Raw genomic sequence first — 27131 nt, 5'->3', positions numbered from 1 at the left:
GTAAACACCAGATCAAAGGAATACGTCGTAATTACACTCAAAGTGTTGAAGGTACAGTCAATGAATCAGTGAGGGAAATATTTCGTATAAATTGTTAAATGTCCGGTCAAGAAGAATTCAAATTCATGCCTAGTTTCTTTCAGTTGCAATGTCATAATTTCATATTCTCATCTGTTTTATCACAACAAGACTCACTATTTTTTATATATTATTTAAAGAATATATTTTGTTCTATCAAACGAATTCATAGTTTTATTTCAATGACAGTAAAATATCTTAACCTCAAAATTAATGGGGAAACCGAACGCCAATCTCTTTTTCCCAGAACTTATGTGGTATGTTGTCAAAAGTAAGCTTATTACCCCACACCCTAGAGATAGTCAAGATTCTCATTCTATTATTGCTGCACTGAGAGGTAGCTGGCGCCCTTCAAATAACGTATGTGTAAGTAAGCAGGTAAGAAGTAAGTGTGAGTCCAGGGTTCGACGATTGTGTATTTTATTTAATGAATGTTAATTTTCATAATTTCCATTTTAAATACAGATATTCATAATTTTCAATTTTAAAGCAGTTTTTATATGTTTCAAAAGATAGTCAGACAGTTAGGAAAGTCTCATTACTTAACAACAAATGTTCCTTATTTTGCATGTTGTAACTCGACTGCTCTATAGTTGAAGTTGCAAAATGTAAAGTGAACATTTAACAAACCATTTTTATCCTAATGATATTTATATAAACAGCTATGTTATAATTTTTTCAAAACTGTAACAGTCTAAACAGAAAAGCATTTTTAACATTTAATTTGTATAAGCAGCTATAATATAATATAAGATATGCGGCCGTGAAAGCCTTTTTTGATATTGTATCTCCAATGGGGGAGCATTTTTTAAATGGAGAAATCATTTCTCCTTTAGCAGGTTAGCAAACTTGATTTGCTAACACGGCGGGGCCACACAGTTTGGTCTGCCACTGCTAAGCAGAGTCCCGGAGGGGCGTGCCATTCCAGCTGATGAGTCCAAATGGCACGTCTGGACGAAACTCTGCATAATGCACACGGCCTAACCACCCAAAAGCTGGTTCTATTGCTGTGATTATAAGATCTGCGGCCGTGAAAGCCTTTTTTCTCCTTTAGCAGGTTAGCAAACTTGATTTGCTAACACGGCGGGGCCATACAGTTTGGTCTGCCACTGCTAAGCAGAGTCCTGGAGGGGCGTGCCATTCCAGCTGATGAGTCCAAATGGCACGTCTGGACGAAACTCTGCATAATGCACACGGCCTAACCACCCAAAAGCTGGTTCTATTGCTGTGATTATAAGATCTGCGGCCGTGAAAGCCTTTTTTGATATAGCCTATAGGTAGTTTAATATTAAATGATAGGGTTTAGAATTTCTTTCATTCTAGGCTGAAGTTATCATCAGTATATTGGCTGAAGAAGAAAAAATTCTGTTGAGGAATTTCACCAGCTACTGTATTTCTACAAGTTGCAGAGCTCTGTGAAGAGCCTGATTTCGACATCCAATTAATGCTTCCGGTTGGGAGACAATATAATGAGAACACTTCTCACTCAATCCCCGAGGAAAACTTTCATTTCACTCTTTACGTCCCTAACATTGAGATGCAAATTGTTAGAGCTTTTTTTTTCTCCACACATCAGAATGATTGTCTTAAGTTGAAACACCTTGTCCCAAAATTCACTATGAAAGCAAACTCTGATGTACAGTTAACTGTTTGCATATATAATAGTGACCAATCAAGTTCAGAAAGTTTCTTGAAAGATAAATTCCAGAGATGGAAGAAGAAATGGGAAAAGCGTTTTTCTGAGTGACTGGTCAAAGAATGGAGTCGAAGCATTAGGGAAGTGTTTAGAGAGTTTCTTCCCATACATTTGAACACTGCTTCAAATATTGGCTGTCCTTCCTGTAACAACCTGTAGTTGTGAGTGAAATTTTAGCTAACTGAAAACTTATTTGCATTTGACAGTGAAAGAAGAGAGACTGAATGAATTGGCACATCTAGTTATTAACTGACATTGACATTTTCACATGATCCCCTAGATGACCTCATTTTGTAACCTTCTGTCCATATCTTTACATTTATTTCACATTTGCATTTCTGCAGGAGTTTGATAAATAAATGAATTACAATTTAATCTGCCTGATGTGTTTTGGAAATTTTAGCTGTTTACATGTTTCAGATGAATTTAAGGTAACTTGACGGCAGCAAATAGATTCATATCTGTGTCTGTTTTATCATCATGCAAGAAATTTGGTATTTAAACTAAGGAAAGACCAAATTGAAGTTAAGTGTGAATTTTGCTTTGAAATTATAATTTAAATACTATGTTCAAAAATGCATAAAATATGAAATTAAAAATATATTCCTTGATGAGAATCTTATTAAAATTCAATTTACAACTTCTGCTGTGTTCAAAATTTAAACAGGATGAATTTTCTCAAATTTCTTGAAGACGAGCAGAGTGCCAACTAAACCCCGAGACAGGGGAGCATCGTCCTGCTGCTAAGAAGTGAAAAATATACAGGGTGAATCACCTAAAACTTGGTCCGCCTCCCTAGCGTAACGGTTAGTGCTATTAGCTGCCGTCCTCGGAGGTCCGGGTTCGATTCCCGGTACTGCCAGAAATTTAAGAATGGCAGGAGGGCTGGTATGTGGTTGAAATGGTACATGCAGCTCACCTCCATTGGGGGTATGCCTGAAAAGAGCTGCACCACCTCGGGATGAGGACACGAGTTTACTTTACCTAAAACTTGCACCCCAAATATTTCTGAAATGGAAGGTGCTATTGATGTGCTGTTTTCACAGATATGAAGTGTAAGCAAGGGCTCATAATTCTAGCCCAGATTTCAATAATTATTAAAATGTCTGTTTATTTTATAGACATATTTTCAAATGAAACAATACCTATCGATATTAACAAAATTAAATTAAATTAAATTTGAATGTCAATGGTGTGGGTTTCTGTTTTTTTTTTTTTTCAGGATTCTAGTACAAGTACTTTAAAAGCTATCATAGTTTTAAAAATTGTAAATATCGGTAGTTTGTCTGCTCCTAATTCAAAATTATATCACAGCTGATCAGAATTCAGAGGTGACAGAAACAGCTTAATGGCTGCACAGTATGATCTTTTGTTTAGATGAACAGTTTCACTTGATATTAAATATTATTGTAACCATACTGTCTTAAGACATAAAAAGTGGATGGAGGTGAGGTCTTTTGATCTGGTGTTATGATAAAATTAATGAGATCTTCTAAATATTCTATATATGAAAATGAGTTGCCAGTTTAGATCAACTTCATAAGAGGGAATATGGACCTTTTCTCTTTTAAAAGATTGTTTGTCCAACCCTTGTCCCGTTTCTCTATGGTGTCGGGTATGAGGTGAGATGAATCCGTCGTGGCGTGTCGTGCCCTTCCCGATGTCAACCTCATCAGAGGAGTTAATTAGATGAAATGAATGACGTGTATAGGATAGTAGCTCAAGGCTCAATGTCCTCATCAGACGGATGAATCGCCATCAACAGTGTCATATGCCCTCACTCCATACCAGCTATGTGGAGAGGTTTGGAATTTAATCTAGGCTTTTGGCACGCAATCTAGTGATTAGAAATTGTACACCACCACCTCCCCTACCCTACCGGCCAACATTCTAACAACGACATTTTATTCGAACAACGGAACCAGAACCAGCTAACCACGGTGTCAGACTATTTAGACTTCAATGCCTTAACAATCATGGCCACCAGGTAGGCTTTTCTTTTAAAAGATTTAAAACAGAATTATCTAATAATAATGCATCAGTCTTCCATTTCAGAAATATTTAGGGTGGAAGTTTTAGGCGATTCACCCTGCATATGTAAATATATATATAAGACATTATCTGGCAAAAATTCTGGGAAAAAAAATTATATTTACCGTTTATCTGTGTGGGTAACAATGGGTACGTACAGCTAATTGTAAATAAAATCATGGCATTACAATTTTTCCTTTGCATGTTAAAAATGTAGTAAGTGTTATTCCAATCCAATACAGTTGTAAAGCATAACCAAATCTCATTTATATTTTTAATATCAAATGTCACACTAAAGAAAATTAGTTTTCTGATTTGCCACCCACCCTGAAAAAGAGTTATGTTGATGTATACAACAAATAGGGAGTTTGGTACAGTAGAATTCCATTAGTCTGGCATCCAACAGTCAGAACGCCCGATGGTCTGGCACGATTCCAGGAGTTTTTAAAATGTTATTATCTCTTAATAATGATCTCTCATGAACATTCTGATGCATTGTTTGTCGAAACCAATCGAAGTGTATTTTATATTATTTCAAAGTTAATAGTGCATATGTATCTGATACAATACCTTTGTTATGCATTGACTTACTTAAATATCTTTATCTCTGGAAATATTCAGCCTAGAAGGCTGTGTACTATACTGATACTGGAAAGCCAACCATATGATAAAAAAACAGATTTCAGTAATTGAATGCATGGGCCACGTTCAAAAACGGATGGGAACATGCCTTCAAAAATTCAAACGGACAGAAGAAAAAGAGAAGTTGTAGATGGAAAGACTCTAAATGGTAAAGGAAGACTTACAGATAAAAACATCGATGAACTCCGGCATTATTATGGAATGGCAATAAGAAACAACACGTTTGAAAAGAGGAGTGTGTTATTAAACTAATGATTCTGCTGATCAACATTTTAATGCAAAACGCGTGTTACAGCTGTTTTCGCTGTATGCCTTAACCTATATCATAGTAAGAGGTACCGCCCAATAGTCCGGCATTTTCAGTAATCCGGTACCGGGCCAGTCCCGAACGTGCCAGACTATCGGACTTCTACTGTATGTGGTACAGAACCACAAAAGGCCGAAAGCATAACATTTTAGCTGACAAATGAGTAAAGATAAGACTAGAAAGTATGTGTCTCACTTTTAAAGGAGGAGCATCAGAAGATATTAAACAGGCTATTGATGGAAAAATATTCCGATAAATAATTCTTGAATTTTCAAGCTCTGAAGATCTTCTTTGGATGTTCAGTGATGGGTAATATCAAATGTTGCCTTCTTTCCTTCAGGAATTATACCTTATAGCCGAGTAATTAACTTAACAACACTTGGATGGTATCACTTTCTTTTTTCTATTACATTATTTTTAATGAAAATAACTAAAATATTTCAGTTGGACAGATTGTGATTACAACTTAATGAGAAATTTTAAGGTATGTTTCAAGTGTGTTATTTTGTTAATTTCTGTATGATGATGAATTTCAGATAGTGTTTATAGAGGGAACATAACTTCTAAATGAAAGCATGTGTATCTTACCCGACCAACATCTGACTCCTCAAAGTGCTGAATACTGAGGGAACTTGATACAAGGACTTCAGAATCTGTCTCAATTGTAAGGCGACTACCAGACTGCAGCTCCTTGCCATCCTTGAACCTGAAAGCATTTAATAATGCATTCAACTTTAACAGGCAGTCCATGTCTTCTCTCTCTTCTGCTCAAGGCGGAAATACTCTGCCAAGCTTCCCTATTTTGAACAGATACCATTTCACACTAAACTCAAAGAATGCATACTCTACGAGGGAAGTTATGTTGGGAGGCCTTCCATACAAAGGCATATAGACATTAAAGTAAGAGCTAGTGGTATGATTAATATCCCTGGCCTGGGGACTGGGTGTTTGTGTCGTGCTTAATGTTCCTTTCCTCAGATTCAACACTTTACACTTCCGCAATTTCCAAATACATGCAGGTTCCTAACATATGGTACAAGTAGGGGCAAAAGATCTTTCTAGGTTGACACCCCGAACAAATAGCATTTATAAAAAATATTTTTAAAAAAGTGCTAGTGGTGATGCTTATTCTTTTATGGAGAAGAACTACTAGAAAACCATCCCTCAGACAATATATTAATCTAACTGGGAGAAGATGGAGAGAATAAGGTAAGAACACAAGATAAATACTGAAGTATATTAAAAAGGAATGGCCAATTCAATAAATTCAAGAAAAAGAAGGAAAGGCAAATAATCTGGATGGGACTTATCTTTGTTGTAATACTGTCTGCCAATGATTGGTGTGAAAGTTTCCATTAGTATATTTCTTTTTTCATTTATTTCATTGAAATTATATGAAGGATTCTTGTTAATGTAGATGATCTCTAAAATATTGAATAAAGGGCCCTTTTGTTCATAGGATTTTTAAGTCTTCATCTATTGTGGTGTAAGGATATGAGGATATAGTACCCACAAAAGAAAAAAATAGGTCCAAAAGGTTCAGCTGCAGCCTTCATCAATGGAGGACAGAATATGAATGGTGGTGGTCGATTCACACAGATCAAAATTGAGGAAACATGCTCAAACCGATAGAACAGATCAAGAAATTCTGGAAAAGTTCACTAGGAGTGGAGCTGAACAGACCGGAAAGTGCAAGAAATGTCAGAATGTTAAAACAACATATACATTTACATAGTTCAATCATATATAAAGGAATGTACATTGAAAAGTTATTCTGATTAAAAATCTCGAAATCAAATTGAAATTAAAGTTACAATGAGAGCAACAACTTACAACAGAACATGTTGCAAATTCAATTGTGGAATACATTATATTGGATAGTACCCACTTAATTCTGTATCAATAATAATAATAATAATAATAATAATAATAATAATAATAATAATAATAATAATAATAATAAAGTTATTGTTTTTACGTCCCACTAACTACTTTTTGGCAATTTTTGGAGACGCTGATGTGCTGGAATTTTGCCCTGCAGGAATTCTTTTATATGCCAGTAAATCTATCGACAAGAGGCTGACATATTTGAGCACCTTCAAATACCATCGGACTGAGCCAGGATTGAACCTGCCAAGTTAGGGTCAGAAGGCCAGCGTCTCAACCGTTTGAGCCACTAAGCCTGCCACTGTACTGGCAATGAGAAGAGACTAGTTAGTACTGAAGGACTACAACCATGAAATAATTGTCAAGTGCGCTTTGATGGAGCCAAGTGTGAATGGGGATAGAAAGTTCCACATTAACGGGGTTTCAGGTATTACAATGCTCCTTGTTATTATAGCAATGTCAATATTAGAGAGAGCAATGTCATGCAATGTGACGGTAATATTTAGAATATAAACTTTCTAATAGGAAAAATGTGCAGAAAATATATCTTGTTGGCATGTGGTCATTAGGACTGAACAGTAGAACACTGGAAGAAAGCATTTTCCTTTTCCTCCGATAAAAGTCGCTTTGAAGTGCAGGGGCAGAGGGTTGAATGTATGTACTGAGCAAAGAATGAGTCAACTCCATGAAGAAGAAGACGAAGAAGAAGAAGAAGAATGAAGTTTTGAGGGTGTTTCATGCATGACAGTCCAAACCCTTAGTGCCAGTCAATGGCAAGATGAAAAATGGCCAGTACCTCAAGATAGTGGAAAGGAAAGTTCTTTGGAGCTCCAGAAAATATTTTCAGATGGTGACATGCATTTTCCAGTAAGGCAAGTTGGCTCCTTGATACACTTCAAAGGAAGTAAAGAAATTATTCACCAATATTTGTGTGCTAGGGTGTCTAAGAAAATTCATAGAAAATCTGTAGTCTATTTCCAAGAGTCTAATTGAAGTGTGATATCATGGTGATGAACTTAAAAATATGTTCTCAAAGCTTGTGAAATCTATGCCAAATCATGTAACTTATGAAACATAAAGGAGGACGTATGGAATTACCAATTAATTATGAAAGATAAAATGTATGTAATAGCTGAATAAGTGAAAAAAACACATAACATGTGTATGTTATTGTTGTGTTCTGATCAATTCACATAAGACTGTAAATAAGGTAAGTATCAATGTGGAAGTAAAGTAATAATCTAGAAAAAATATTTAAATAATTTACTTTCTGAAAATAAAGGGAAATGGGAATAAACCATGATCTTCAGGGGTAACTGATACTTAGTTATGGTAAGGTAGAAATGTGGTAAAGAAGAAGAATTTTTTAAATTTCCAGTAATGACTTTTATTTAAATTAAGACAGGCACTCTACCTACTCATTCCAAAGATACAGACATTGCGGAGGATTTTTCACAAAAGAGTTAACAGGACAGGGGTCTTTATAATGTTTCTTTCTGAAAAGCTTTAAGCATTGTATCTTTTATATTTAGCTATAATTTTTGTATTACTTCAATGTTAGCATTAAGGAGAGAGTTTATTCAGTTATACACCGTAAGTTGTGTGTTCTACGTTTAAGTAAAAGAATGTAGCATACCCTTGTGACCCATGGATACTCACCATTTGACTTGTGGTTTAGGAACACCATTCACTCTTACTCGGAACTGAGCATCATCATAATCCTTGACGGACTGATCTTCAATATTCTTTACAAAAGAAGGAACCTCAGCTAGAATGAGACAAATAAGACAGTTGATAAAGAAAAGCACAAATATATAATGAGATTAGGAATATTTTTATTTATGCAGTAATTGTTGCTATTTTCTGATGGAAGCAGAATGGTATTTTTACATCTGTCTCTTGGCACAAGGAAAAATGTAGCTTCTACCAAAGTCCCAGTCTTATTTATGGCAGTGTCAATATGGAAGTTGCTGGGATAAGGGTGGTGCTCAGTAATGGCATTTGGAGCACGACTGTAGCACCTGGATGTTATGAAATGTGCTACTTATAGGAAGGGCTGGTCATGCTGCCATAGTACTTTCTGGTCCAGCAAGGAAAGCAATGACAAACTACCTCACTCCTCATTATGCCTTGTACACCTTGTTATGGCACAACCACCAGGTTTTGCAGTTTTCCTATAACTGCATAGCATTTGGTGGTGCCTCCAAGCTGAAGACTTAACAGACACAATTGTATCACAGTAATGTAAATTATTATGATACCTGTTGTTCCTTTCAGTTACTTAAATTGATGTGTTGTACTCCTTTTCTCATTCCATGCTTGTACAGTGTTCTTAGTCTTTTAAAACCTGTATTAGTCTTAATATTTCTCTCTTCCCTTTTCCTGTGTTAAACCAGCTTTCTCTTTATCCCATTCTTCCACATCCACTAGCCACTAATATACGAGAATACTGAAAGCCAGTTCTCCCTGGAGAAATCTAAAAGTATTCAGGTAAACTGCATGGCTTTGGACTGGGCTAAAGCTTGTGATCAAATCCCACAGTAACGACTTTTATTTAAATTAAGACGGATGAATATCATGGGAAGTGTTCTGGCATGGTTGCAGTCATTTCTTGAGGGTCAAACTCAACGTGTTGTGTATGACGGAGTTTGATCTTCGACTGTTAAAGTAACCTCAGGAGTATGTCAAGGTACCATCTTGAGACCTTTATTATTTAATGTATTTGTCTCTGATCTACCTAAATGTGTGATCTCAACCATGGCCCAGTACACTGATGACACAGTAGTATACAGGGATATACAATGTGCAGATGATTGTCTGAATTTATAGTCGGACTTGGACACTATAATGGTGTGGTGTCACGTCAACGGTCTCAACATTAATATTCAGTCAGCAGTATGTAAAGGTAGTTGGGTATAAAGATAACGTCCAGATAGAAGAGGCAACTATTATTTGGGACAAATATTTCAGGTTCCCTACGGGAATCAACATCTGTATCATCTGATGGCCAAGCAGGCATCAATTTTTTGGTAATGAGACAGGATCTGTCATAGTGCTTTGGCACTACCGGTGGCTCCAAGTAGCCTACGCAGTGGCCTCCACGATATGCACTAGCCATGCATCTTGGTGGATGTGCTATGTACCAACTGATGAGCGCATCTTAGCACACGGGGGTGAAAAGCTGGCAACCAGGAATGAGTTAGCTGGAAAATTTATAATGTCCAATAATGGACCATTTATATTGGTATTACATACCACATAATTGAGCATCTTGTCTCCTTACTTCTAAATCTTTCCAGCCCCAAGATTGCAACATTTTTGTAACACTACTACTTTGTCAGAAATCTCCAAGAACAAATCATGTTGCTTTCCTTTGAATCTTTTCCAATTCTCGTATTAAGTAGTCCTGGTGTGGGTCCCATTCACTGGAACCGTACTTTAATTGGGGTCTCACCAGAGACTTATACATCCTCTCCTTTACATCCTTACTACAACCCCTAAATACTCTCATAATCATGTGAAGAGATTTGTAACCTTTCTTAACAACCTCCTTTATATGATTACCCTAATGAAGATCACTGCTTATATTAATGCTCAGGTACTAACAGTTCCCCATGAGGTACTATATAACCCCATCAACACTGTAATTAAAACTGAGAGGACTTTTCCTCTTGGTGAAACTAAAAACTCAACCTTACCATTATACCATTACCTGATGTCCATCTCACAACATTGTCTAGGTGCCCCTGCAGTTGCTCACAATCCTGTACATAATTTACTACTCTACACAGTATAACATCCCAAACCAAACCAAACCAAACCAAACCCCATGGTACTACATCCCTTGAAGGGCCTTGGCCTACCAAGCAACCGCTGCTCAGCCCGAAGGCCTGCAGATTATGAGGTGTCATGTGGTCAGCACGACGAATCCTCTCGGCCGTTATTCTTGGCTTTCTAGACCGGGGCCGCTATCTCACTGTCAGATAGCTTCTCAATTCTAATCACGTAGGCTGAGTGGACCTCGAACCAGCCCTCAGGTCCAGGTAAAAATCCCTGACCTGGCTGGGAATCGAACCCGGGGCTTGCAGATAAGAGGCAGGCATGCTACCCCTACACCACGGGGCCGGCCCAGTATAACATCAACCACAAATAATCTGCATCCCTTCGGAACTGAAAATCAACCCGAGTGGGAGAGGAATAGAAATTTTTCGACATGAACATATCACATACCTGCAAACATGCACTCCTGCTGCCTATCAGTCAGTATAAAACTTTTTACAGATAGTCATTTCAACTAAAACATTACAATGGATCCATTTATTCAGAGGTTTTGCAACAATTTAACTTACTATGTACGGTGAGTTTTGCTTGCTGGCTGCTCTCTCCTCTGCTGTTGGTAGCTGTAACTTTGTATATGCCATCATCAGCAAGCCCAATGTTCTTGATATACAGCTTATAAACTTCTTTCTCCACATCCTCAGTGATTTTAGTGTGCTCTGAGTTGGTAATTTTCTCACCATTTCTAGTCCTGCACCAAAGAATTGAGAATCAAGCAGAAATCACACACACACATCAAATACAATTCAAATAATTTATAAACTATGTGTACTCTGTATCTGGTAATCTATCAAATATAATTTTATTTGCTATGATATGCAAATATCTTTTTGGTTTGACTTATTGATCATATGGGAATATATGAATGATGAAAACAAAATTTTCAATCAATTAATCAATCAATCAATTACTGATCTGCATTTAAGGCAATTGTCCAGGTGGCAGATTTGCTATCAATTATCAATCTAATCCTTTCTTGAATAATTTCAGAGAAGTTAAAAATCTATCAAACTTCTCCCTTGGTAAATTATTTTAATCCCTAATTCCTCTTCCTATAAACTAATATTTACCCCAACTGGTCTTCTGGAATTCCAGTTTTATCTTTGTATGATGATCTTTCCTACTTTTAAAAACTCTATTCAAACTTACTCATCTGCTAATGTCATTTCATGCCATCTCCCCACTGACAGCTCGGAACATGCCGCTTAGTACAATTGTATAGATCCGTATTGATACAGTTAAGATTCAATGTTAGGTTAATGGTCCACGCAATCAATACACACCACTTTACAAGTGAAAACTATTTAATATAAAAACATATTAAACATATTTCGGGACATGTTTCTTCTCAGTTGAGACTTCTTCAGCCAAAAGTCACGTAGATTACAAAGAAAGTTCCTTTCGGGGATCATTGTACGTATCTAGGTGTTATAAGGAAAGATCTTCATTGGGGTAATAAAAAAAATGGGATTGTAAATAAAGGGTACAGATCTCTGCACATGGTTATGAGGGTGTTTAGGGGTTGTAATAAGGATGTAAAGGAGAGGGCATATAAGTCTCTGGTAAGACCCCAACTAGAGTATGGTTCCAGTGTATGGGACCCTCACCAGGATTACCTGATTCAAGAACTGGAAAAAATCCAAAGAAAAGCAGCTCGATTTGTTCTGGGTGATTTCTGACAAAAGAGTAGAGTTACAAAAATGTTGCAAAGTTTGGGCTGGGAAGAATTGAGAGAAAGAAGAAAAGCTGCTTGACTAAGTGGTATGTTGCAGGTTATAAATTTCATTTTCTTTGTCTGTATTGAAGATCTACTTGTGATACAAATTCTTATAATTTTGTTAATTACCACCTATTCAGTACAATAAAACATCGTAAGTGGTATGTTCCGAGCTGTCAGCGGAGAGATGGCGTGGAATGACATTAGTAGACGAATAAGTTTGAGTAGCGTTTATAAAAGTAAGAAAGATCACAATATGAAGATAAAGTTGGAATTCAAGAGGACAAACTGGGGGAAATATTCATTTATAGGAAGGGAAGTTAGGGATTGGAATAACCAAGGGAGATGTTCAATAAGTTTCCAATTTCTTTGAAATCATTTACGAAAAGGCTAGGAAAACAACAGATAGGGAATCTGCCACCTGGGCGACTGCCCTAAATGCAGATCAGGATTGATTGATTGATTGATTGATTGATTGATTGATTGATTGATTGATTGATTAATTGATTGAAAGCTCATTGTTCAGAAATTGGAAAAAATGGAATAACCCAAGGTTTTTTTAAGAAATATTTACATAAAATTATCCACATTTCTTGCTAAAATTTTTGTTATCTTAAATGTTAAAATTTGAAATATATCTTAAAAATATGACATGTCAGCCATAACATCCCGTAACGGAATACAATGTTCACTGTTGCGGTCTCTCAATTTAAAACGGAAGAACCTATGTTCTTTATGAACTGTTGAAAAAACACTGAAGACAAAATATACACATTATTTAAAAAAGTAGTTTAACACTTCTTGCGAACAATCTTTCTTCAATGTTAAATTTGAATGACCTTACTTGAAAATGTTCATGAGGTGTTGGTAGTTGGTAGTTTCAGTGTGTTGATTGAGGGAGATTGAAATTCTGGCCTCAGAATAGGTTTGGGACCTTATCCACAACAGACCATTTAAAAACTTATCTCATATGGAAATTTCTGGTAGAAGAAATCCAAAGCCTTTGAAATAGCCTGCCATACGGCAAAGATCAGCACTGCAAGACAATCTTGTTCATGGCTTAAATCTTATGAATATTCCTTTTAAAGAAAGACAAGGTCTGGAAAGAAAGGGAGATAAAATATTAACGGAATTAAAACCCTAAAAATTTAAGAAAAGAGATTCCATCATGAATGCATGATGAAAAAGCTTACCTTCAAATTTGGTGTAACTCCCTATAGCTGGTTCACGACTGAGCCTCGCTTTGACTTGCTCCTTGCCACACTACATGTATTATAATTATGTTCTCTCTCGCCCTGCGGGACTTGCCAAGGAGCGGTAGGAGAAGGAGCAGTGCTATTAGTGGGGGAAGGGGAAATGGCTCAGCCTATAGTTGGAGCGGAAGGGTGGGATGTTTGTTCAAGAGGAGAAGACTTCAAATTATTGATTTTTCGGGATGATAAAAGCAATGGTATCTGTTCATATAACAGATTTTTTTGTTCTCTTGTATGTCATTCAAATTTTTCTTTGCGTTAATATTCTGGTCCAAACCTATATAAATGTTTTTGTAATTGCTCATCAGGTTCCCTTTGTTCAGTTTTTCTTAAATGATAAAGTCTCTATTTATGTCAGTATATTGATGACCAGTATCTCCCATATGGACGCTCATTGCAGAATACTTCTTGTGTCTGTTGGCATTGACATGTTTGAGATATCTAGTTTGAAAACTCTTACCCATTTGCCCACGTACGTGACAAAACATTGATCACACTTAAGTTTATATATTCCTGAATCTAAGAAATCCTCTTTATTGTAATTTTCACTATTGTGGTTATAAAATATATGACCATTATCGTTCTTAGTTGAAAATGAGACTTGACAGTCATGTTTCTTAAATAATTTTGTGATTTGAAAAATCCCTGGATTTGTAAATGTAAAAGTCGCGTATTTAGAACTCTTGCGATTCTCTGGTGTTAATCTTATGTTGTTCTTTCTTTTTACTTTACTTATAATTTTATTAATGGTATTAACACTGAACCCATTCATAATGGCTATCTTCTGTATGTACTGTAATTCCTTTTCTCTTTCCGTATGAGACAAAGGTAAATTGAACGCTCGATAAACCATACTGAAATAAGCAGCCCTCTTATGACTCCCAGGATGTAAAGAATCATTTTTAATGGTCACTGAAGTAAACATATCCTTTCTGTATACTTTATAAGAGAACTTACCAGGCCCCCTCTTAACAGTCACATCCAAGAAATTCAAAACATTGCCTTTCTCATTTTCATGTGGAAATTTTATTTTTTCATCTAATGAATTTAAAAACTGTAAGATATTGTTACTATTGTTATAACGCTTATCTATTAATTCAAACAAATATTTAAATGACATACAAGAGAACAAAAATCCGTTATATGAACAGATTCCGATACAGTCGCTTTTATCATCCCAAAAAATCAATAATTTGAAGACAACTCCTCTTAAACAAACATCTCACCCTCCTGCTCCAACTATAGGTGGAGCTATTTCCCCTTCCCCCACTAATAGTGCTGCTCCTCCTCCTACCACCCCTAGCCAAGTCCCGCCTGGAGAGAGAACATAATTATAATACGCGTAGTAGTGTAGCGAGGAGCAAGTCAGAGCGAGGCTCAGTCATGAACCAGCTATAGGGAGTTACACCAAATTTGAAGGTAAGCTTTATCGTCATGAATATGTGATGGAATCTCTTTTCTTAAATTTTTTAGGGTTTTAATCCCATTAATTTTTTATTTCTCTTTCTTTCCAGACCTGGTCTTTCTTTAAAAGGAATATTCATAAGATTAAGCCATGAACAAGATGGTCTTGCAGTGCTGATCTTTGCTGTATGACAGGCTATTTCAAAGGCTTCAGATTTCTTCTACCAGAAATTTCCATACGAGATAAGATTTTAAAGATAAGGTCCCAATCCTATTCCGAGGCCAGAATTTCAATCTCCCTCAATCAACACACTGAAACCACCAGCTACTAACACTGCATGTAACATTTTCTGGTAAGGTCATTCAAATTTAACATTGAAGAAAGATTGTTTGCAAGAAGTGTTAAACTACTTTTTAAAATAATGTGTGTATTTGGTCTTCAGTATTTTTTCAACAATTCATAAAGGACATAGGTTCTTCCATTTTATATTGATAGACAGCAACAGGGAACGCTGTATTCCATTATGGGACGTTATGGCTGACATGTCATATTTTTTAGATATATTCCAAATTTTAACATTTAAGATAACAAAAATTTTAGCAAGAAATGAGGATAATTTTATGTAAATAGTTCTTAAAAAGGCATTGGGATATTCCATTTTTTCAATTTCTGAACAATGAGCTTTATCAATCAATCAATCAATCAATCAATCAATCAATCAATCAATCAATCAATCAATCAATCAATCAATCAATCAATCAATCAATCAATCAATCAATCAATCAATCAATCAATCAATCAATCAATCAATCAATCAATCAATCAATCAATCAATCAATCAATCAATCAATCAATCAATCAATCAATCAATCAATCAATCAATCAATCAATCAATCAATCAATCAATCAATCAATCAATCAATCAATCAATCAATCAATCAATCAATCAATCAATCAATCAATCAATCAATCAATCAATCAATCAATCAATCAATCAATCAATCAATCAATCAATCAATCAATCAATCAATCAATCAATCAATCAATCAATCAATCAATCAATCAATCAATCAATCAATCAATCAATCAATCAATCAATCAATCAATCAATCAATCAATCAATCAATCAATCAATCAATCAATCAATCAATCAATCAATCAATCAATCAATCAATCAATCAATCAATCAATCAATCAATCAATCAATCAATCAATCAATCAATCAATCAATCAATCAATCAATCAATCAATCAATCAATCAATCAATCAATCAATCAATCAATCAATCAATCAATCAATCAATCAATCAATCAATCAATCAATCAATCAATCAATCAATCAATCAATCAATCAATCAATCAATCAATCAATCAATCAATCAATCAATCAATCAATCAATCAATCAATCAATCAATCAATCAATCAATCAATCAATCAATCAATCAATCAATCAATCAATCAATCAATCAATCAATCAATCAATCAATCAATCAATCAATCAATCAATCAATCAATCAATCAATCAATCAATCAATCAATCAATCAATCAATCAATCAATCAATCAATCAATCAATCAATCAATCAATCAATCAATCAATCAATCAATCAATCAATCAATCAATCAATCAATCAATCAATCAATCAATCAATCAATCAATCAATCAATCAATCAATCAATCAATCAATCAATCAATCAATCAATCAATCAATCAATCAATCAATCAATCAATCAATCAATCAATCAATCAATCAATCAATCAATCAATCAATCAATCAATCAATCAATCAATCAATCAATCAATCAATCAATCAATCAATCAATCAATCAATCAATCAATCAATCAATCAATCAATCAATCAATCAATCAATCAATCAATCAATCAATCAATCAATCAATCAATCAATCAATCAATCAATCAATCAATCAATCAATCAATCAATCAATCAATCAATCAATCAATCAATCAATCAATCAATCAATCCTGATCTGCATTTAGGGCAGTCGCCCAAGTGGCAGATTCCCTACCTGTTGTTTTCCTAGCCTTTTCTTAAATGATCACAAAGAAATTGGAAAATTATTGAACATTTCCCTTGGTAAGTTATTCCAATCCTTAACTCCCCTTCCTATAAACAAATATTTGCCCCAATTTGTTCTCTTGAATTCCAACTTTATCTTCATATTATGATCTTTCCTACTTTTAAAGACATCACTCAAACTTATTCGTCTACTGATGTCCTCCCACGCCATCTCTCCACTGACAGCTCGGAACATACCACTTAATCGAGCAGCTCGTCTCCTTTCTCCCAGTTCTTCCCAGCCCAAACTTTGCAACATTTTTGTAACTCTACTCTTTTGTAGTAGAAACAGCAAGGGAATGCCTAGGAACAACTGTGTGTAAAGATGGGAATAGGCGAACATCTTGGTGGAATGATGAAGTGAGAGCAGCTTGTAAACGTAAAAAGAAGGCTTATCAGAAATGGCTCCAAACAAGTGCCGAGGCAGACAGGGAATTGTATGTAGATGAAAGAAACAGAGCAAAACAAATAGTTGTTGAATCCAAAAAGAAATCCTGGGAAGATTTTGGTAACAACCTGGAAAGGCTAGGTCAAGCAGCAGGGAAACCTTTCTGGACAGTAATAAAGAATCTTAGGAAGGGGGGGAAAAAGGAAATGAACAGTGTTTTGAGTAATTCAGGTGAACTCATAATAGATCCCAGGGAATCACTGGAGAGGTGGAGGGAATATTTTGAACATCTTCTCAATGTAAAAGAAAATCATCCTGGTGGTGTTGTGAACAGCCAAGCTCATGGGGAGGAGGAAAATGATGTTGGTGAAATTATGCTTGAGGAAGTGGAAAGGATGGTAAATAAACTCCATTGTCATAAAGCAGCAGGAATAGATGAAATTAGACCTGAAATGGTGAAGTATAGTGGGAAGGCAGGGATGAAATGGCTTCATAGAGTAGTAAAATTAGCATGGAGTGTTGGTAAGGTACCTTCAGATTGGGCAAAAGCAGTAATTGTACCTATCTATAAGCAAGGGAACAGGAAGGATTGCAACAACTATCGAGGTATCTCATTGATTACTATACCAGGCAAGTATTCACTGGCATCTTGGAAGGGAGGGTGCGATCAGTCGTTGAGAGGAAGCTGGATGAAAACCAGTGTGGTTTCAGACCACAGAGAGGCTGTCAGGATCAGATTTTCAGTATGCGCCAAGTAACTGAAAAATGCTACAAGAGGAATAGGCAGTTGTGTTTATGTTTCGTAGATCTAGAGAAAGCATATTACAGGGTACTAGGGGAAAAGATGTTCGCCATACTGGGGGACTATGGAATTAAAGGCAGATTATTAAAATCAATCAAAGGCATTTATGTTGACAATTGGGCTTCAGTGAGAATTGATGGTAGAATGAGTTCTTGGTTCAGGGTACTTACAGGGGTTAGACAAGGCTCTAATCTTTCACCTTTGCTGTTCGTAGTTTACATGGATCATCTGCTGAAAGGTATAAAATGGCAGGGAGGGATTCAGACATTACACTAAGCACTACGCATATTAAGGCGTAGGGATGTGGCGACCCCATTGCCCAGTGGGCAACCACTGCAATCAGCCTTCCGAGTATTGGTGGGTAAACCATAGACTTAACTGACATGAGGAAATGCGTGTCAGGCACTGACCATCTAGTGCATAACAAATTATCAATGCAAAGATCCATGGTAGGCCTAGCAAGCCAGTGGTAGCGTCTTCGAATTGCTTTCAACAATCAAACGAGCCTCGGATGGAGATCAAAAATAATACCGAAATTGACAAAGTCTTCGAGTAGATCTGGCAGGTATGACGGCCAACATGGCTCTGATGAAAGACAGATATGTCCGAAGAACAATGTAAGAATTGAGACTATGAATATTTTGATCCTGTCTGGAAAAACTGAAGAACTTATCGATATGAAAAGGAAAAATCTATCCATATTGGGAATGAGTGAAACAAAATGGAGAAAGGCAGATAGCAAGATTCTCAGAGATGGCTACAAATTAGTATGGAGGGACGCGAGGAAGAGGCCAGAAATGGCGTAGCTTTCCTGACAACAAAAGACATGGACGCCATTACCGAAGTAACCTATAAGAATGATAGGATCATTAAATTATCTATGACCGGGCGAGTTGGCCGTGCGCGTAGAGGCGCGCGGCTGTGAGCTTGCATCCGGGAGATAGTAGGTTCGAATCCCACTATCGGCAGCCCTGAAGATGGTTTTCCGTGGTTTCCCATTTTCACACCAGGCAACTGCTGGGGCTGTACCTTAATTAAGGCCACGGCCGCTTCCTTCCAACTCCTAGGCCTTTCCTATCCCATCGTCGCCATAAGACCTATCTGTGTCGGTGCGACGTAGAGCCCCTAGCAAAAAAAAAAAATTATCTATGCAGCTGGAGTCCTCAAATTACACGGTAGTGCAGGTATATACACCACAGATTGGATGTAGTGACCAAGAGAAAGAACAATTCTGTCAAGATTTAGAAGATATAATTGATGAAGAAAATGTCATCATCATTGGGGACTTAAATGCACAAGTTGGGACAGACAGGTTTGGTTATGAGGAAATCATTGGACCACATGGGTTTGGGAACAGAAATGCAGAAGGCGAACAACTGCTTGATTTGTGCAGAAGAAATGGATTGATCATCAAAAATACCTTCTTCCAAAAACAAGACAGCCACAAGATAACAAGATATAGCTGGGATGGACTATATCATCACTAACAAAGGAGGAGGGAAATATGTAACTGATGTCAAAGTTATCCCCAGTGAGAGTATGGATAGTGATCATAGATTATTGATTGCAGACCTAAATCATGTGGCTAACATAACCCCGAAGAAAAGAAAAAGAAAACGTAAAGTGAAGACTTGGAAATTAGAAGAAGCCAAGCTGAAGGAAGAATATAAAATAAGGATAGAGAGACACTTACCAAAAGGGGAAATGAATACAGTGGAAGAAGAACGGAAAGTTTTTAAGGATACTTTGGTGGGTGAAGCTAAAGACCTGTGTGGAGTAACAGGATGGACTGTGAAAGAAAAAGAGACACCTTGGTGGAATGACAGAGTCAGATTGGCTATAAAAGAGAGAAATTGAGAAAAAATGATGCTAGAAAAAGAAAAGCAAAGAGATGCACAACATCCAGGTGGCCAAGAAATAACTAAACTACAGGAACTCTACAGTGCAAAAAAACTTACAGATAAGAGGATAGTCATGGGCCTCCTTGTGCTCAGGCGGCTAGGACAATACAATTCACCAGTGGTCCATAACCAGTTACAGGAGAGATCCTCGCTTGGACTATGTGCAAGTAGGGTAGCATCCTGCTTCATGAATTTACCGAGCTTAGAACATTTTAAGCAAGCCTCGGACCTATGGGAGTAATGGAGTCCCACTCCCATTTGACAGGCGAGGGACTCCTTGATACCACTTGGCGAACGAAATGAAATTTGATGGGGAGCTATCAATATTAATGGGGCTTATGGACGAAAGAAAGTAGAACTGGCTGAGTCAGCAAAGAAGATGCATCTGGATGTCCTAGGAGTAAGTGATATTCAGGTAAGGGGAGATAATGAGGAAGAGATAGGAGATTATAAAGTGTACTTGACAGGTGTTAGAAAGGGAAGGGCAGAGTCTGGGGTAGGGCTCTTTATCAGGAATACCATTGCACGCAACATAGTTTCTGTTAGGCACGTAAATGAGCGAATGATGTGAGTAGATTTGTCAGTTGGAGGAATTAGGACAAGAATTGTGTCCATGTATTCACCATGTCAGGGTGCAGATGAGGATGAAGTTGACAAGTTTTATGAGTTATAAAGCATTGAGTGACATCATGTTCAGGGTCAACAGCAAGGATAGAATAGTGCTAATGGGCGATTTCAATGCGAGAGTTGGGAATAGAACTGAAGGTTACGAAAGGGTTATTGGTAAATGTGGGGAAGATATGGAAGCTAATGGGAATGGGAAGCGTTTGCTGGACTTCTGTGCTAGTATGGGTTTAGCTGTTACGAATACATTCTTCAAGCATAAGGCTATTCACTGCTACACATGGGAGGCTAGGGGTACCATATCCATAATAGACTAAACAGACTTTGAATTCAGGAAATCTGTTAGGAATGTACGAGTTTTCCACGGATTTTTTGATGATACAGACCACTATCTGATCTGTAGTAAACTAAGTATCTCTAGGCCTAGGGTAGAGAAAGTGAAATCTGTCTGCAAACGAATAAGGGTAGAAAATCTCCAGGATGAGGAAATTAGACAGAAGTACATGGATATGATTACTGAGAAGTTTCGAACAGTAGACAGTAAGCAGGTTCAGGATATAGAAAGTGAATGGGTGGCATACAGGGATGCTGTAGTAGAAACAGCAAGGGAATGCCTAGGAACAACTGTGTGTTAGATGGGAAAAGGCGAACATCTTCGTGGAATGATGAAGTGAGAGCAGCTTGTAAACGTAAAAAGAAGGCTTATCAGAAATGGCTCCAAACAAGGGCTGAGGCAGACAGGGATTTGTACGTAGATGAAAGAAACAGAGCAAAACAAATAGTTGTTGAATCCAAAAAGAAGTCATGGGAAGATTTTGGTAATAACCTGGAAAGGCTAGGTCAAGCAGCAGGGAAACCTTTCTGGGCAGTAATAAAAAATCTTGGGAAGGGAGGGGAAAAGGAAATAAACAGTGTTTTGACTAATTCAGGTGAACTCATAATAGATCCCAGGGAATCACTGGAGAGGTGGAGGGAATATTTTGAACATCTTCTCAATGTAAAAGGAAATTATCCTGGTGGTGTTGCAAACAGCCAAGCTCATGGAGAGGAGGAAAATGATGTTGGTGAAATTATGCTTGAGGAAGTGGAAAGGACGGTAAATAAACTCCATTGTCATAAAGCAGCAGGAATAGATGAAATTAGACCTGAAATGGTGAAGTATAGTGGGAAGGCAGGGATGAAATGGCTTTATAAAGTAGTAAAATTAGCGTGGAGTGTTGGTAAGGTACCTTCAGATTGGACAAAAGCAGTAACTGCACCTATCTATAAGCAAGGGAACAGGAAGGATTGCAACAACTATCGAGGTATCTCATTGATTAGTATACCAGGCAAAGTATTCACTGGCATCTTGGAAAGGAGGGTGCGATCAGTCATTGAGAAGAAGTTGGATGAAAACCAGTGTGGTTTCATACCACAGAGGGGCTGTCAGGATCAGATTTTCAGTATGCGCCAGGTAATTGAAAAATGCTACGAGAGGAATAGGCAGTTGTGTTTAGGTTTCGTAGATGTAGAGAAAGCATATGACAGGGTACCGAGGGAAAAGATTTTCACTATACTGGGGGACTATGGAATTAAAGGTAGATTGTTAAAATCAATCAAAGGCATTTATGTTGACAATTGGGCTTCAGTGAGAATTGATGGTAGAATGAGTTCTTGGTTCAGGGTACTTACAGGGGTTAGACAAGGCTCTAATCTTTCACCTTTGCTGTTCGTATTTTACATGGATCATCTGCTAAAAGGTATAAAATGGCAGGGAGGGATTCAGTTACGTGGAAATGTAGTAAGCAGTTTGGCCTATGCTGACGACTTGGTCTTAATGGCAGACCATGCCAAAAGCCTGCAGTCTAATATCTTGGAACTAGAAAATAGGTGCAATGAGTATGGTATGAAAATTAGCCTCTCGACAACTAAATTGATGTCAGTAGGTAAGAAATTCAACAGAATTGAATGTCAGATCAGTGATACAAAGCTAGAACAGGTCGATAATTTCAAGTATTTAGGTTGTGTGTCCTCCCAGGATGGTAATATAGTGAGATTGAATCAAGGTGTCGTAAAGCTAATGCAGTGAGCTCGCAGTTGCGATCAGCAGTATTCCGTAAGAAGGAAGTCAGCTCCCAGACGAAACTATCTTTACATCGGTCTGTTTTCAGACCAACTTTGCTTTATGGGAGCGTAAGCTGGGTGGACTCAGGATATCTTATTCATAAGTTAGAAGTAACAGACATGAAAGTAGCAAGAATGATTGCTGGTACAAACAGGTGGGAACAATGGCAGGAGGGTACTCGGAATGAGGAGATAAAGGCTAATTTAGGAATGAACTCGATGTATGAAGCTGTACGCATAAACTGTCTTCGGTGGTGGGGTCATGTGAGGCGAATGGAGAAGGATAGGTTACCTAGGAGAATAATGCACTCTGCTATGGAGGGTAAGAGAAGTAGACGTAGACCAAGACGACGATGGTTAGACTCGGTTTCTAACGATTTAAAGATAAGAGGTATAGAACTAAATGAGGCCACAACACTAGTTGCAAATCAAGGATTGTGGCGACGTTTAGTAAATTCTCAGAGGCTTGCAGACTGAACGCTGAAAGGCATAACAGTCTATAATGATAATGTGTGTATGTATGTAAGAGGATAGTAAGAGAAGAAAAAGAGAAAATATGGAATGAGTTTGTGGAAAAGTTGGAAGAGAACAGCAGAGGAAACAAGAAACTTCTTTACAGAGTAAATAAAAACAAGCGAAGTAACCTAGAAGACATCAAGGTAATAGAGCAGGACAGTGGATCAGTAGTACGAGAGGAAGGTGGAATCAGGAGATAATTCAAGACCTACTTTGACAAGCTCCTGAATGGAGAGGCATCAAAGGTAATTCAAAACAGGGAAGAATCTGAAAAAAGTGAAAAGCCCAGTAAAAATATGGAGCCACCAATCACATGGCTGGAGGTAGAGAAGAGCCTTAAAAGTATGAAGAAAGGGAAAGCTGCAGGAATAGACGAGTTAAGTGTGGACATGTTAAGAGCAGGAGGAACCCCAGCAATCCAATGGCTATATATACTCCTAAATGTAGTATGGCAGCATAATATCATCCCGGAAGACTGGAAGAAAGGTATAATTTTACCTATATTCAAGAAAGGCAGCAGATGGAATTGTACCAACTACCATGGCATCACTCTACTCTCTCATGGACTAAAAATTCTGGAAAAAATTATAGAGAATAGACTACGAGAAATTGTAGAATCACTTTTAGGAGAGGAACAATATGGCTTTAGGCCTGGAAGATCAACAACAGATCTTATATTTGCCATCAGGATGCTGATGGAAAAATATTGGGAAAAAGAGAAGCCTTTATATCTACTGTTCGTTGACATCAAAAAGGCCTATGACAGCATACCAAGGGAGCTTATTTGGGAGTGCCTGAGAAAGCTCGAAGTTCGAGACAGTCTAATTTCAAAAGTTATGGTGTTTTATGAGAAAAGCAGAAGCTGTGTACAAGTCTGTTCTGGACTGTCAGACTGGTCTGAGACAAAAAGGGGAGTACAAGGTAGTGCTTTGTCACCCATATTAGTTATCATTGTAATGGATACCATATTTAAGGCGCTAAAAGAAAAGGGGCAACAAGACTTAAAAGCATTTGCATTTGCAGATGATGTAGTAATTTGGGGTAACTCAGAGAAAGATGTAGAAGAGAGACTGCAGGGGTGGAGTCAGGAGTTTGAGAGATATGGATTAAACATCAACAAGGCTAAAACGATGGTGTTGAAGGTACAGAAGGGTGACAATCAGCCAGAAATCATGCTAAATGGCACTAAGCTGGACAGTGTCACAGAATTTAAGTAGTTGGGTTGTATAATGTCCAAGGATAACTTACCTAAATATGAAATAAACAGTCGAATCAGCAAAGCAATACGTTTTTACCTCCAAGTAAGACAGCTACTATGGGATAAACAAGTACCACTCAAAACCAAGATGACACTGTATAAATCATACTACACCCCTATCCTCACATACAACGTGCGTTCCATAACTAATGCGACCAAATTTTTTCTGATGCAACTGTACACCGCAGTGTGTTCTAACCTGCTGGGCTAGGTGGAGGGGGGTGTTAGCTTCAAACACTCTTTGTCTCATTCGGCAGCGAGCTGCCAGAGAGTCAGGACGTGCGTTTCCGTCAAGCCTGTTTTGAGTTAATGTAACACGACACAATGGATCGTTCTGTAGAGCAACGGTACACTATCAAATTTTGCGTTAAACTTGGGAAGTCCGTCACCGAAACATTTCCATTATTTCAGCAGGCCTTTGGAACTGATTGCTTGTCCAAATCACAAGTTTTCCGATGGCACAAGTCGTTCATGGAGGGCCGAGAGGAGATCACCGACGAACCTCGCAGTGGACGGCCATCAACCTCACGAGTCGACGAAAATGTGACGCGTGTGTGCGATTGTTTGAACTCTGACAGACGGCTGAGCCTTCAATTGATAGCACAAACTCTAAACATGGCAAAAACAACCGTTTTCTGCATTGTGACCAAAGATTTGAACATGAGAAAGGTGTGTGCCAAACTGGTCCCAAAAGTGTTGACCGACGAACAAAAGGACATGCGAGTGCTTCGGGGCTGAGAAATGTTGAAAATGTGTAAAAGTGATCCTAATTTTTTTAACTCAGTTATCACTGGTGATGAGTCATGGATTTTTGAGTACGACCCTGAGACAAAAAGGCAGAGTTCAGAGTGGCACACCCCATCGTCGCCCCGTCCCAAGAAGGCATGCATGAGTAAGTCCAGGATCAAAACCATGCTCATTGTCTTCTTTGACGTCAGAGGCATTGCCCACCACGAATTCGTACCTACTGGGACTACAGTGAACTCAGCTTTCTACTTGGAAGTGCTCAAAAGACTGAAAAGGAGGGTCTCGCGCTGCCAAAGCAACATCAAGGACACATGGAAAGTTCATCACGACAATGCGCTGTGTCACAGCGCCTTCATTGTCAACGACTTCCTGGCCAGGACCAACACCCCATTGGTTCCCCAGCCTCCCTACAGTCCTGACCTGGCTCACGCTGACTTTTTTTTGTTTCCTTGGTTAAAAGGAGTCATGAAAGGAAAACATAGGGACACGATTGAAAGAATCCAGGCACACCTTACATCGGGTCTAAAGGACATTCCAGAAAAGGTCTTCCAGGATGCCTTCCAGGCATGGAAACACTGCCTCCAGAAGTGTATCGACGCAAGAGGGTGCTATTTTGAAGATTTTTGATTATTTGTATGAATATATTCAATAAATGATATTTTATGAATTTGGTCGCATTATTTATGGAACGCACCTTGTACAGCCTGGAAACCGCTACATTAACAAGAAAGGACAACTCGAAACTCCAGGCAGCAGAAATGAAGTTCCTACGCACAATGATCCAGAAGACCAGGAGGGATAAAATCAGGAATGAAAAAGTCAGAGAAGACGTAGGACTAGAAGACTCCTTACTCCAGAAGATCCATAAGGCAAGACTGAAGTGGTTTGGTCATGTGAAAAGAATGAGTGCCAACAGGTCTGCAAGAAAGGAGTATGAAAGAGAAATCAGAGAAAAGAGACCAGTGGGCAGACCTAGAGAAAAATGGACTTAGTGAAGAAGGATGTCGAGGAGAGAGGTCAGGATTGAGAGCGGATTGTGAACAAAGAATGGTTCATGGACAGAACAAAATGAAAGGGGCTCGTATACCATACCCGGGAAACTGGAGTTGGACAACGATGATGATGATGACTACACATATTGCAAACTTTATTGAAGACTGGAAGGTGCTGGAGGAACCGTCATTGGCAGACCACCAGCACATCCAATTTGCAATAGATGCAAGACTATGTGGGATTGAGATGTACAGAGACCCAAAAAGAACTAACTGGGACAGATACAGATAAGTTCTAGGGAAGGCTACACAAAAAATTCCAACTAACATGAGAGGACAGAAAGAATTGGATGAAGCAGTGGAACTATTCGAAGAGGCCATTATAGACTCATACAATGAAAACTGTCCTCTCAAAGAAAAGAAAAACACCAAAAAGTAAGGTGGTGAAGCAACAAATTAGCCAAAATGAAAAAAGATGTTAGGATGTATAGAATATCATCTAGAAATGGTATGTGGGACGTATATCATAGGAAACTCACTGAGTATAACCTAGAGATATGGAAAGCGAAAAGAAAATTTTGGAGACTGTTCTGTGAGAAAGTGGAATCACACACTGAAACAGCAAGGCTCCAGAAGGTTCTGAAAACAACCCATATAAATCAAGTGGGAACACTGGAGAAACCAGATGGGTCATTTACTTAGGCATGGAGGGACACGCTGGAGAAACTATTGGCGTGTCACTTTCCTGAGGCTGAGGAGATGACAGAAGAAGAAGAAACGGTTGGAACAGAGACCGGAGCTCGAAGAGCAGACTGGAACTGTGCCAACAGAATAATAAAACATAACCATGTAAAATGGGCAATCGACAA

General features: G+C 37.8%; 1 protein-coding gene across 10 annotated transcripts in view; it reads right to left on the bottom strand.

Moving 5' to 3' along the window:
- The window catches only part of Obsc (Obscurin), a 980481-nt gene that overhangs the window by 234278 nt on the left and 719072 nt on the right, over positions 1–27131 (bottom strand). For all 10 annotated transcript variants that reach the window (XM_068225413.1, XM_068225414.1, XM_067137343.2 and 7 more), the window contains 3 exons: positions 10991–11169; positions 8301–8409; positions 5343–5460 (listed from right to left, as the gene is read on the bottom strand). In XM_068225413.1, coding sequence (XP_068081514.1) covers positions 5343–5460; positions 8301–8409; positions 10991–11169 — 406 coding nt within the window. The remainder of the gene's footprint in view (positions 1–5342; positions 5461–8300; positions 8410–10990; positions 11170–27131) is intronic.

This window comes from Anabrus simplex, chromosome 1 (genome assembly GCF_040414725.1).
Source record: "Anabrus simplex isolate iqAnaSimp1 chromosome 1, ASM4041472v1, whole genome shotgun sequence".
NCBI classification, from domain to species: domain Eukaryota; kingdom Metazoa; phylum Arthropoda; class Insecta; order Orthoptera; family Tettigoniidae; genus Anabrus; species Anabrus simplex.
Note: the sequence above shows the minus strand (reverse complement) of the source record. Positions and strands in the feature narration are given on the sequence as shown.